The sequence below is a fragment of the Caretta caretta genome, chromosome 23 (assembly GCF_965140235.1).
Source record: "Caretta caretta isolate rCarCar2 chromosome 23, rCarCar1.hap1, whole genome shotgun sequence".
NCBI classification, from domain to species: Eukaryota; Metazoa; Chordata; order Testudines; family Cheloniidae; genus Caretta; species Caretta caretta.
Genome location: NC_134228.1, coordinates 13,409,234 through 13,422,675, shown reverse-complemented (window position 1 = coordinate 13,422,675; position 13,442 = coordinate 13,409,234). Strand labels below are relative to the sequence as shown.

The following is a 13,442-nucleotide window of genomic DNA, read 5'->3' as shown; positions in this document are numbered from 1 at the left end:
TCCACGTGGGTTGGGGGGCACACGGAGGTGGCAGGGATGGGGCGGGGAAACACACACACACACTGAGCTGTTTGGATGATCCAGGGGATCGCCCCGATTCTGGGTGTCGGGGATTCTCTGGGACCCTCTGCCCCCCGGATCCCAAAGGGCCCCGGTCACGGACCTGGGGAAGGACAATGGCTCCCTCTTGGTTGTGACTGTTGGAGCGTTTGGGGCCAGGGGAGGCGGGTGGCGGGCAATGCTAGGGAGGGGTGGGTTGGATCGAGGCACGGTGGGTGGAAGGAGCCAGACAAACAGACAGAGTTGAGGGGTGTTAACCCCCCCCGGTCAGTTTCATTTTTTATCTCTGGTCAGTTTCACTTAAAAAGCCAGGCCAGCTCTCCCTTGACACCACTGCCCAGGTGTGACTGGCCCCGATCTCGATCGGGGGGGGGGGGGGGGCATAGGTGCAGCACCCGGCAGGACAGGGACATCAGCGGGGGGCACGCAGGGGTTCACTGGGGTGCTGCACTGCAGGGAGGAGGGTCAGTAGGGGGCGCTGTGCTGCAGGGGGGTTTTGTGGGGGTGCTCGGCAGGACCAGTGGGGGGCGCTGCTCGGCAGGGCCAGTGAGGGGTGCCGTGCTGACCCCTCTCCCCACCCACAGGGCTGGTGAAGCTGGGCGTTCACTGCATCACGGGGCAGAAAGTGGCCATCAAGATCGTGAACCGAGAGAAGCTGTCGGAGTCGGTGCTGATGAAGGTGAGTGGCTAGGGGTGATGTGTGGGGGGGGAAACTCTGCAGGCCCCTCCCCTTCCCGGATCCAAAGTTCCCCTTGATCCCCCCCAGCCCCCCTGGGAGTAGGGGGGAGCGTGGCTGAGTTTGGAACCCAGGCTTGGGCACCCCACCCCCCGGCCCCCATGCCTCCGCTCCGCCCCGATTCCCTTCCCCATCCCCCCCTCTCTCTGTCGCCCCCTGCAGGTGGAGCGGGAAATCGCCATCCTGAAGCTGATCGAGCACCCGCACGTGCTGAAACTGCACGACGTCTACGAGAATAAGAAATATTTGTAGGTATTTATAGACGCTCCCTGCGCGTGTCCCCCCCGTTCCCCCCCCCGAGCCAGCCAGTCCCCACCCTGGAGCCGGGTGGGAGCCGGCGCCCCCTAGAGGGGAAAGGCCCCGTGCCCCATTCTCTGCCAGCTGAGGTCTCCCATCCCAGCCCGCAGACAGTCTGACACTGCTTAACTTTGGCGGGGTGGGGGGACATGGGCTGTCTCCTACCCTGGGGAGGTCCTCTGATATGTCTTAAAACCGGGCCGTTCTTGATTGGCTGAGGAGATTGCCAGCTGGCCAATCGGAGCCCTCCAATCTGTGCTGTCACTTCAAAGGGTTTCAATTGGCCAGGGAGATGGTGAGCCAGCCAATCGGAGCCTTTGAATCTGTGCTTTCGCTTCTAAAGGCAACTGCTCTGGAATGCGGGGGCGGGGCTGATGTTCTAGAGCACTGCTCTGGAACGGGGGCGCGTCGGTCGATGTTCTAGATCGGCATGGTCTCGGGGCACCATGCCCTGGAGTAGCGCTCCAAACGGTGACTCTGCGTTCTAGATCGGCCCTCTGGAATTGGCCACACTGGCTTGTCTAGCTGGCGGTTCTGGAGGGAGGCCGTCCTGTACACGAAGCTCTGGAGTTTGACTCTAGAATAAGGGCCTCTGTCCCCGCTTTGCTATTCTAGAGCATCGCTCTGCAGTGGGTGTGTTGGCTTTTCTAGATGGCCGTTTGGTAATGAGCCGGTCCTTCGCTTGTGGATCAAGGTCATGGACCTAGAATCAGGACAGGGCATTGCTTCGCTGTTCTAGAGCAGCGCTGAGCAACGGGTGTGTTCGGTATTCTGGAGGGCGACTCTGCACTGATTGCTTTTCCAGAGTGGGGTGGTCTAGATTCATTGTCCTAGAGTTGCTATGATGGTCTAGATCTTGGTCCTAGAGCTGGGGCAGGCTTGTTGCTTTGATGTTCAGTTTGGAGAGGGTGCGTTTGTCCAGGGGACGGGTGGGGTGATGCCGCGTTCCTGGAGGTGACGCTCTAGATTGCGTGTCTAGAACCCGCTGGGCGTTGATGTTCCCGACTGTGGCTCCAGAACGCAGCTGAGTTTGCTCGGTTGTGCTAGACCCTCACATGGCTGTGGGCGTGTTTGCTTTTCCAGCAGGTTTGCTCTGTGATGACCCTCCCGCCCCGAACGCGATGTTCTAGCGTGTGGATCTAGACCTGGGGCGGCCCGCTGGTTTGAGGTTCTCGAGCGTGGCTCTGGAATGGGCGTGTTTGCGTTCCCGGCGGATGGGTGGTGTCACGTCTGGAACAAGGCTCAGTCCGGAGGCAGGGGGGGGATTCTCCGACAGGGCTCCGTGAGTGAGACCCTGTGCAGAGCCCGCTGGGGTGGGGGGGTGCCCTGATTCCCCCCGCTGGAGGGGCCAGGCCCTGCTCGGTGTGTGTCCCTCTGCTCTGTGTGTGGTTTGTGTTAGGGGCAGGGTGCGTTAGATGCCAGGCAGTGACAGCTGGCTCCCCCCACCCCCACACATGCCCACACAAGGTGCCTTTGTCATCGCTGGGCTGTGACATAACTGGCTGATGTGACACATGGGGGTGAAACCTGGCACAGCCCCCCCCCCCCCAGTGCTGCCCTGGGGCAATGGTGCCAGCCCTGCCTGCTGGGGGAGAGCGCCCCCTGCTGGGCCTCTGCCCCGCTCCCTGCAGCGCACGGTAGGGTCACTGTCCCAGCCCGACCTGGCTAAGCCAGGCTGGCGGGGGTTGGGGGGGCAGTGGTGTCAAGGGAGAGTTCTGATTGGTCGTGACCTTTCCTCCTCCCCCCATTCCCTCCTCCCCACTTAACCCCCCACCCCTCCTTCTGCCCCTTCCCTGGCATTATCTCACTTCCCGCCCCTAATCCGCCTCCCCCTGAGTCCCTCAACCCCCTCCCCGGCCCTGACTCCACCCCCAATCCCCTTCCCCATAACCCCCCTCTCCCCATTTGCCTCCCCCCCATGCCCCCACCAGGTACCTGGTGCTGGAGCACGTCTCGGGCGGGGAGCTGTTCGACTACCTGGTGAAGAAGGGGCGCCTCACCCCCAAAGAGGCTCGCAAGTTCTTCCGGCAGATCGTCTCCGCCCTGGACTTCTGCCACAGCTACTCCATCTGGTGAGCCCCCCCAGCACCCCCTCCACCCCGCAGCAACCCACCACAGTCCCCGTGACCCCCACCTCCCCCCCGTTCTCTCCCAATCCAGCTCAGGCAGCGCTCCCCTCGCTGGGAACAGTAGTATGTCTTTTATCCTCTCGTTTTTTCCCACATCACACGCAGCCTGCGAGTGACAGGTCTGAGCTGAGGGCCCCCCCGGATTGATTTGGAGTCACTCTTGTTTGAACTGAGGACAGGACTGGGTCTGCTCTCAGCCCCCTGGGTCAATCCGGAGTCACGCCGACTGCAATGGAGGCAGGGCCAAGTTCTGATCTCCACGCCATGGGGTCAGTCTGAAATCACTTCTGTTTGCACTGGGGGCAGGGCCGGTTCTGATCTCTAACTCCTGGACTCAATCTGGAGTCACTCCTGGTTGCACTGGGGATAGGTTTCTGATCTCAGCTCCCCAAGGGTCAATTCGGAGTCACTCCTGTTTGCACTGGGGGCAGGGCCGGCTCTGATCTCAGCCCCCCGGGGTCAATTTGGAGTCACTCCCATTTGCACTGGGGAAAGGGTTATCATCTCAGCCGCATAGGGTCAATCTGGAGTCACTCCAGTTTGCACTGGGGATAGGTTTCTGATCGCAGCTCCCCAAGGGTCAAGCCGGAGTCACTCCTGTATGCACTGGGGGCAGGGCCAGTTCTTAACCCTTTGGGGTCTCTAACCCTCCCACTGCCCCATTGCAGCCACCGTGACCTCAAGCCGGAGAACCTGCTGCTGGACGAGAAGAACAACATCCGCATTGCGGACTTCGGGATGGCGTCCCTGCAGGTCGGGGCCAGCCTGCTGGAGACCAGCTGTGGGTGAGCCCCATGGGGCGGGGGGTTGGGGGGCTGGCGGGGTGGGGTGGGGGGGCTGAGATCCGCCGGGGCCTCGGGGGACTGGCCAGCGGGGAGAAGGGGCTGCTGGGGGTGCTGTCTGCCTCGGTGCCCCTCCTCCCCGCCCTGGCTGGGGGTGGGGCTGGGCGTCCATGGGGAGGTGTGGGGCGGGGGGGCGGGGCCTGTGTGACTCAGCCGCCCCCCTCGGGCTGAGCCTCCTTTTCACTCCGTCTCTCCCTCTGTCTGTCTGTCTGTCTCTCTCTCTCTTTGCTCCCCCTATTGCTGGCCCCCCAGCTCTCCCCACTATGCATGTCCCGAGGTGATCAAGGTAAGTCATGGAGTCCCGCCCCCTCCCTGCCCCTCATGCCAGCCCCACAGCCCATCGACCCTAGTATCCTGCCCCCTCCCTGACCCACGGCCCATCGACCCCCATATCCCGCACCCTCCCTGACCCACACACCACACCCACGGCCCATCGACCCCCTATCCTGCCCTCTCCCTGTCCCACATGCCAGCCCCACAGCCCATCGACCCTGGTTTCCTGCCCCTTCCCTGCCCCATGGCCCATTGACCCCCATATCCTGCTCCCTCCCTGCCCCCCAGCTCAGCCCCATGGCCCATTGACCCCCTATGTCCTGCCCCTCCCTGCCCCACATGCCAGCCCCACAGCCCATTGACCCCCCATATTCTGCCCCTTCCTGCCCCCCAGCTCAGCCCCACGACCCATGCAGCCTGGTATCTAGGTGGGTGCGGATGGGTGGGGTGGACAGACGGACGTGGGGTCTCCAGACACTGTTGAAGTCGGCCGGGCGCTGAGTGTGGCCGGGGAATTGGAGCGCGGGGTGAGGGAATGGGGGGGCTTTCCCTCATTGGGGGCGGGGCTGGGGGTGGGGCTTTTCCTCGGGGAAGGGGCCAGGCTGTGGGTCCCTCCCCCGTCTGTTCCTAGCCTGGCCCCTCCCCCTCGTCCTGGGGGGCCTGTGGTCCCTCTTGTTCAGGGGTTCGGTCCCCAGGGAGGGGCAGGGTGGGGGTGGGGGAGACTGTGCCCTGGGGAGGGGGGTCTACCTCGGGGGGGGGCCTGGGGGTGTTCCCTGGGGAGCCCCCTCCCTGTCCCAACCCTGTGTCTGTGCCGCACAGGGTGAGAAATACGACGGGCGACGGGCCGACATGTGGAGCTGCGGGGTCATTCTCTTCGCCCTGCTGGTGGTGAGTACCCTGAACCCCCCTACCCCTGGGCCCCTGGACCCCAGACACCCTGCACCCCATCCCCCTGTGCCCTGCTCCCCCTGGACCCCTGGACTCCCCTCCCCCTGGACCCCCATTCCCCTGCGCTCCAGACCCCCTGCGCCCCTTCCTCTGGTACCCTGTGCCCTGCTCCCCCTGTGCCCCCGAACCCCCTGCCCTCTGTACCCTCGGACTCCCCTCTCCTTGTACCCCGAAACCCCCCATACCCCAGGACTCCCCTCCTGCTGTACCCCCGAACCCCCCTCCCCCTATACCCCTGGACTTCCCTCCCCCTGTACCCCTGTACCCTGCTCCCGCTGCACCCCTGGACTCCCTGGACCCTGTCTCCCTGTGCCCCTGTAACTCCTGTACCCCACTCCCCTGTGCCCCAGACCCCCTGTACCCCTGTGCCCCACTCCCCCTGCACCCCTGTACTCCTGTCCCCCTGAACTCCAGACTCTCTGCGCCCCATCCCCCCGTACCCCTGTATCCTGTTCCCCCTACGCCCCTGAAACCCTATGTGACGGAGCAGGGGGTGGGTCGGACTGACCTGGGGATGTTGCGGGGGAGTTTCACTGGGACTGTCGGCATGGGGGATGGGATACTGGGGGTGACTTCACTGGAGGGACAATACTGGAGCAGGTGACCTGAGCCCAGGATGGGGATGGGGCCAGGTGACACCTTCTGCCGGGAAGCTGGACAAAGGCTGGAGGAGGAGCCGGGGGGAGGCTGGGAGAGTTGGCTGGAGGGGGTTTGAGTTTGGGAGTGGACTGGGGAAACGGAGGGAGCCCCAGGGCTGGGGTCTAAGCTCCCTGCCCCCCCCCCCGAGGGACCTGACTGAGGAGGTCCTGTTGTCTGTACCTACAAGCTCTGTTTGGGGCTGTGTTCCTGTCGTCCAATAAACCTTCCGTTTTGCTGGCGGCTGAGAGTCACGGTGAATCGCAGGAAGTGGGGGGTGCAGGGCTCTGACTCCCCCACACTCTGTGACAACTGGTGGCAGCGGTGGGATGTACTGCACCCCGTGAACGGCGCTTCCTGCAGTAAGTGACTGAGGAGCAGTAAAACGAAGGGGGATTGACGAGGACCAGGTGTGCTGACGGCTCAGAGAGGAGCAGCTTCAGGGGGCGGAGGAGTCTGCAGCTTGACCCTGGGAGAGAGGTGGTGACCTGGAGAAGGGCTGGCACAGTAGGGGCTCCTCCTGGAAACCGTGGGGAGCTGAGCGCACCCAGGCCTGCGAGTGGCTAGCGGGAAGATGTATCATAAGCTCCTTAAGAGCGACCTGGTGGAGCTGTGCAGGCAGAGGGGGCTGCGCATTGGGAGGCTCACCAAAGAACAGCTGATTGCCCAGCTGGAGGAGGAGGATCGCTCAGAGGAGCCGGTCCCTGTCTCTGAGGGAAGCAGCCCGGCAGATGCAGGGTGGGCACCAGTGTCTGTCCCAGCCGAGCGTGGTCAGACAGCTGCCGAGGGCATCCCAGGACCCCTCCCACCTATGCCTAGGGGAAGGGCTGGGAGGAGCCCAGCGAATACTGAGGGCACCGTGACCCCCGCAGCCAGCAGGGGATCCTCCCAGCGGAGCTCCCCATCGCTGGAGCTGAGGCGGCTGGAATGGGAGAGGGAGATAAAACTGAAAGAGCTGGAGTTGAGGCAGCAGGAACTAAAGGAGAAGTGGGAAGAACAAGAGAAGCAGAGACAGCATGAGCTGGAGTTGGCCGGGCTGAGGAGCAGTGAGCCCCCGGCTGCGGTGAGTGAGGGGGGACCCAGGACTGCATGGAGATTTGATAAGTGCGTCCTGGCCCAGCGTAAGAAGGGGGAGGACATAGATGACTTCCTGAACGCCTCTGAGAAGGCCTGCGAGCTGCACAGGGTTGACCCTGCCAACAGGCTCCAGTTTCTCACCCCCTTACTGGACCCCAAAGCCGTGGGGCTGTACGGCCAAATGAAAGGGGCGGAGGCAGGGGACTATGAACTGTTCAAAAAAGCCCTTCTCCGCGAGTTTGGGCTGACTCCCAAGGTGTACTGGAAAAGGTTCTGGAGTCAGCGTAAAACCCCTGAGGTCACATATCTAGAACTGGCCCTCCAGATGCGGGGATACACCCACAAATGGGCAGATGGGACCCAAACTAAGGAGGATCTGCTCAACCTAATTGTACTGGGGCAAGTGTATGAACAGTGCCCAGCTGACCTGAGGCTGTGGTTAGGGGACAAAACGCCAGAGAACCCGCGACTCGCAGGGCGGCTGGCCGACAAGTTCATGAACAGCCGGGCAGGGGGTGGCAGGGAGGAGTCCCAAAGGAACAAGCCCACCATGATGCAGAGAGAGAGTCACCCTGGGACCTCCCAAAGGGGGAACATGGAGCACCCCCTCCCAAGGGGAACATCCGGCGTCAGGACCAACCACCCGGCTTGAGAGGACCAACGTGACCTGAGTTGCTATCACTGTGGCCAGAGAGGCCATGTACGGACCCAGTGCCCCAGGCTCAGGGACAGACTGAGCAGACCGAACCCACACAGGGTTAACTGGGTAGGGACCCAGCCGGACAAGGGGCAGGCTTCCCAGGCAAGGAGGGCTGGCAGCTTACCAACTGCTCAGGAGGGAGGAGTTTCCCAGGCCAGCTCCTCTGCGGGGCTGGATGCTCCAGACTTAAGGTTCTCCGTTTACAGGGGGGGCGCGGGGCTGTCCCTCCGGAGAGAGTGCCTTGTTCCCCTGGAGGTGGATGGGAGGAAGGTCAATGGATACTGGGATACGGGCGTGGAGGTGACGCTGGCCCGGCCCGAGGTGGTGGCCCCAGATCGGGTGGTGTCCAACACCTACCTGACCCTGACGGGGGTGGGTGGGACCCCATTTAAGGTGCTCGTGGCAAGGGTACACCTGAAATGGGGGGCCAAGGAGGGCCCCAAGGATGTGGGGGTACACCACCATTTGCCCACTGAAGTTTTGATGGGGGGAGACCTAGAGGACTGGCCAAGCAAGACCCAGACCGCCCTGGTTGTGACCCGTAGCCAGAGCCGGCGAGGGGCACTGCACCCTGACCTTGGGGAGGGTACCACACCGGAGGCGCAGGACACTACCCTGGTGGGGAGGGAGGGCCGAGGGGCACGGCTCAGAGAGGCTGAGGCCTCAGACCCGGCCAATGAGGGGGAACCGGGCCCCGTCCCTTCCCCAGCCGCTGAGTTCCAGGCCGAGTTGAGGAAAGATCCCTCCTTGCGGAAGCTCAGGGGCCTGGCCGACCTTGGTGTGGGACGAACCATGAGGAGAGGCTGCCAGGAGAGGTTCCTGTGGGAGAAGGGGTTCCTGTACCGAGAATGGGCTCCCACAAGGGAAGTGGAGTCCTGTGGGATCAGGAGGCAGCTGGGGGTCCCCCAGAGGTATCACCGCAAGATACTGTACCTGGCCCATGACATCCCCCTCGCAGGGCACCAGGGAATCCGGCGCACCCGGCAGAGGTTGCTACAGAACTTTTACTGGCCCGGGGTCTTTACCACGGTCCGGCAGTATTGCCGATCCTGTGACCCCTGTCAGAGGGTGGGGAAGGCCCGGGACAAGGGGAAAGCGGCTTTGAGACCTTTGCCCATCGTAGAGGAGCCTTTCCAGAAGGTGGCCATGGACATCGTGGGGCCTCTCAGCAAGACGACCCGGTCGGGGAAGAAATACATTCTGGTGGTGGTAGATTTTGCCACCCGCTACCCCGAGGCAGTGCCCTTAGCTTCCATTGAAGCAGACACCGTGGCCGATGCGCTCCTGACCATTTTCAGCCGAGTGGGGTTCCCCAAGGAAGTCTTGACAGACCAAGGCTCCAACTTCATGTCGGCCCTGCTCAGGTGCTTGTGGGAGAAATGTGGGGTCCGGCACGACTGGGCCTCAGCTTGTCACCCCCAGACCAACGGGCTGGTGGAGAGGTTTAACGGGACGCTAAAGATGATGCTGAAAACCTTTATGAACCAGCACCCGCAGGACTGGGACAAGTACTTACCTCACCTGCTGTTCGCGTACAGGGAGGTGCCCCAGGAGTCTACCGGATTTTCGCCTTTCGAACTGTTAATATGGAAGGAGGGTGAGGGGCCCCCTGGACCTGATGAGAGACGAGTGGGAGGGGAAGGCCACTCCCGATGGAGAGTCAGTGGTGGAGTATGTCCTGATCTTCCGAGAGAGACTGGCTGAACTCATGGGCCTGGCCAGGGAGAATCTGGCCAGAGCCCAGAAGAAGCAGAAGGTCTGGTATGACCGCACGGCGCGGGCCCGTGCCTACGCCACCGGGAATCCGGTGATGGTTCCCATCCCTGTGAGAAAGAACAAACTACAGGCCGCCTGGAAGGGCCCTTTCAAGGTTGTCAAGCAGCTAAACGAGGTGAATTATGTGGTGGAGCTGTCGAACCGGGCGCACCACCGCCGGGTGTACCATGTGAATATGATGAAGCCATACTATGCCAGGGGGAATGTGGTGTTGGCCGTGTGTGGACAGTGGGAGGAGCAGGGAGATGACCCTTTAGTAGATCTATTCCCTGGGACCAGAGCTGGTTCTCCCCTGGAAACAATCCCCCTCTCGCAACAGCTAACCCCTGCCCAGCAAGCTGAGGTCAGGGGGGTGCTGCATCCCTACGGACAGCTGTTTTCCAACCAGCCTGGACACACTAATCTGACTGTCCACCGGGTGCAGACAGGGTCACACCCGCCGATAAGATGCTCCCCCTTCTGAGTCACAGGGAAAACTGCTCAGGACCTGGAAAGAGAGGGCAGGGATATGCTGGGTTTGGGGGTGATGAAGCCATCTGCCAGCCCTGGAGCCTCGCTGGTGGGGTGCTGGTCCCCAAAAAGGACGGGTCTGTCTGGTTCTGTGTGGACTATCGGAAGCTCAATGCCATCACAGTATCTGATGCCTACCCCATGCCCAGGCCTGAGGAGCTCCCAGACAAGCTGGGAGGAGCTCGGTACTTTACCACCAGGGACCTTATGTCACGGAGTGTGGGGGAGTCCAGGCCCTGCACCCCTCTTCCTGGGATTCACTGAGACTCTCAGCCAGCCAGTAAAACAGAAGGTTTATTGGACAACAGGAACACAGTCTCAAACACGGCTTGTGGGTACACCCAGGACCCCTCAGTCAAGTCCTTCTGGGGGAGCAGGGAGCTTAGACCCCAGCCCTGGGTTCCCTGCGTTCCTCCACCCAGCCCCAAACTGAAACTAAACCCCCTCAGCAGGCTCCCTGCTGCAGCCTCCGTCCACATTCCTGGGCAGAGGTGTTACCTCCCCCTCCCCCTCCTGGCTCAGGTCACAGGCTCTCAGGTCTCCCATCCCCAGGGCACATTCCCAGGTCAACACTCCCCCCTCCCTGCTGAGTCACATCTCTCCCCTCTTCGAGACTGAACTGAGCGGGGTCACGCTGACCAGTGACCTGGGGAAGTTCGGGGCCCCCTCTCCGGGACAGCGCATCCGCTATCAGGTTGGCACTTCCCTTCACGTGGACCACGTCCACGTCGTAATCCTGCAGGAGCAGGCTCCATCTCAGGAGCTTGGCGTTGGCTCCTTTCATCTGGTGCAGCCAGGTCAGGGGAGAGTGGTCGGTGTAGACGGTGAAGTGTTGCCCGAAGAGATAGGGCTCTAGTTTCTTGAGGGCCCACACCATGGCCAGGCACTCCCTCTCAATGGCCGCGTAGTGTTGTTCCCGGGGTAGCAACTTCTTGCTCAGGTACACGATGGGGTGTCTCTCCCCCTTTTCATCCTCCTGCATTAACACCGCCCCCAGTCCCGTGTCTGAGGCGTCGGTGAACACCACAAAGGGCTTGTCAAAGTCTGGGTTTGCCAGAACTGGGCCACTGACCAGAGCCTCCTTCAGCGCCCGGAAAGCCACCTGGCACTGCTCGGTCCAGACCACCTTGTCTGGCTTCCCCTTCTTGCATAGCTCAGTGATGGGGGCGGCTATGGCGCTAAAGTGGGGCACAAATCTTCGGTAGTATCCTGCCAACCCAATAAAGGCTTGGACCTGCTTTTTGGTGTGGGGAGCGGGCCAGTCTCTGATCACCTCCACCTTGGCTGGTTCCAGCTTTAGGCGGCCGCTCCCCACCCAATGGCCCAGGTAAGATACTTCCGCCATCCCCACCTTGCACTTCTCCGCTTTTACAGTCAGCCCAGCCCCCTGGAGTCGGTCCAGCACTTGTCTAACCTGGGACACGTGGTCCTCCCAGATCTGGCTAAAAACACAGATGTCATCAATATACGCCACGGCAAAACTCTCCATCCCCCTCAGGAGCTGGTCCACCAGGCGCTGGAAGGTGGCCGTCGCTCCCTTGAGGCCGAAAGGCAGGGTCAGGAACTCATAGAGCCCCAGAGGGGTGATAAAGGCCGATTTCAGCCGGGCATCTGCATCCAGCGGCACTTGCCAGTAGCCCTTTGTAAGGTCCCTGGTGGTAAGGTACCGAGCTCCTCCCAGCTTGTCTAAGAGATCGTCAGGCCTGGGCATGGGGTAGGCATCAGATACCGTGATGGCATTGAGCTTCCGATAGACCACACAGAACCGGACCGACCCGTCCTTTTTGGGGACCAGCACCACCGGCGAGGCCCAAGGCCTGGCAGATGGCTGGATCACCCCCAAAGCCAGCATGTCCTGGACCTCTCTTTCCAGGTCCTGAGCAGTTTTCCCTGTGACTCAGAAGGGGGAGCATCTTATCGGCGGGTGCGACCCTGTCTGCACCCGGTGGACAGTCAGATTAGTACGTCCAGGCTGGTTGGAAAACAGCTGTCCGTAGGGATGCAGTACCCCCCTGACCTCAGCTTGCTGGCCAGGGGTTAGTTAGCTGGTCCGAGAGGGGGATTGTTTCCAGGGGGGAACCAGCTCTGGTCCCAGGGAATAGATCTACTAAAGGGTCATCTCCCTGCTCCTCCCACTGTCCACACACGGCCAACACCACATTCCCCCTGGCATAATATGGCTTCATCATATTCACATGGTACACCCGGCGGTGATGCGCCCGGTTCGACAGCTCCACCACATACTTTACCTCATTGAGCTGCTTGACAACCTTGAAAGGGCCCTCCCAGGCGGCCTGTATGTCCTCCCGCTCCTTAGGCTCGGCCAGGAAGCACTTATCAAAGCTCCTTGCAGTCTTGGGTCCTCCGGCAGGCGGCTTCCCTCAGGGGCAGGGATCGGGTCATCCAAGCGATCCCTCTCCTCCAGCCGGGCAATCAGCTGTTCCTTGGTGGACCTCCCAGTGCGCAGCCCCCTCTGCCTGCACAGCTCCACCAGGTCGCTCTTAAGGCGTTTAGCGTACATCTCCCTGCTGGCCACTCGCAGGCCGGGCAGCTTTCCATGGTTTACAGGAAAAGCCCCTCGTGTGCCAGTCCTTCTTGAGGTCACCACCTCTTTGCCAGGGTCGAGCTGCAGACTCCTCCGCCCCTGGGACCGCTCGCTGCAATCCCCCGGGGGACCCTGTTACTGCAAAAGTTCTTCTCTCTGGTCACACACTCCCAGGGGTTAACCGCCCCCCGAAACAGCTCCTCTCTGAGCCTTCAGCACGCCTGGTCCCCGTCAATCCCCCTTTGTTTTACTGCTCCCCAGTCACTTACTGCAGGAAGCGCCGTTCACGGGGTGCAGTACATCCCACCACTGCCACCAGTTGTCACAGAGTGTGGGGGAGTCCAGGCCCTGCACCCCTCTTCCTGGGATCCACTGAGACTCTCAGCCAGCCAGTAAAACAGAAGGTTTATTGGACAACAGGAACACAGTCCAAAACAGAGCTTGTGGGTACAACCAGGACCCCTCAGTCGAGTCCTTCTGGGGGAGCAGGGAGCTTAGACCCCAGCCCTGGGGTTCCCTGCGTTCCACCACCCAGCCCCAAACTGAAAATAAACCCCCCCCAGCAGGCTCCCTCCTGCTGCCTCTGTCCACATTCCTGGGCAGAGGTGTTACCCCCCCCTCCCCGTCCTGGCTCAGGTGACAGGCTCTCAGGTCTCCCACCCCCAGGGCACATTCCCAGGTCAACACTCCCCTCTCCCTGCTGCGTCACATCCTCACACCCCCTGGGGCTCTATGAGTTCCTGGCCCTGCCTTTCGGCCTCAAGGGAGCACCGGCCACCTTCCAGCGCCTGGTGGATCAGCTCCTGGGGCGGGTGGAGGGTTTGGCCGTGGCGTGTACATTGCGGACACCTGTGTCCTTAGCCAGACCCGGGAGCACCACGTGTCCCAGGTTAGACAAGTGCTGGACCGACTC

General features: G+C 61.9%; 1 protein-coding gene across 1 annotated transcript in view; it reads left to right on the top strand.

Annotated features, from left to right (window-relative positions):
- The window catches only part of BRSK1 (BR serine/threonine kinase 1), a 33,287-nt gene that overhangs the window by 4,282 nt on the left and 15,563 nt on the right, over positions 1 to 13,442 (top strand). Inside the window, exons 2-7 of the mRNA XM_048832465.2 lie at positions 645 to 739; positions 959 to 1,044; positions 3,025 to 3,165; positions 3,891 to 4,007; positions 4,317 to 4,350; positions 5,157 to 5,225. Coding sequence (XP_048688422.2) covers positions 645 to 739; positions 959 to 1,044; positions 3,025 to 3,165; positions 3,891 to 4,007; positions 4,317 to 4,350; positions 5,157 to 5,225 — 542 coding nt within the window. The remainder of the gene's footprint in view (positions 1 to 644; positions 740 to 958; positions 1,045 to 3,024; positions 3,166 to 3,890; positions 4,008 to 4,316; positions 4,351 to 5,156; positions 5,226 to 13,442) is intronic.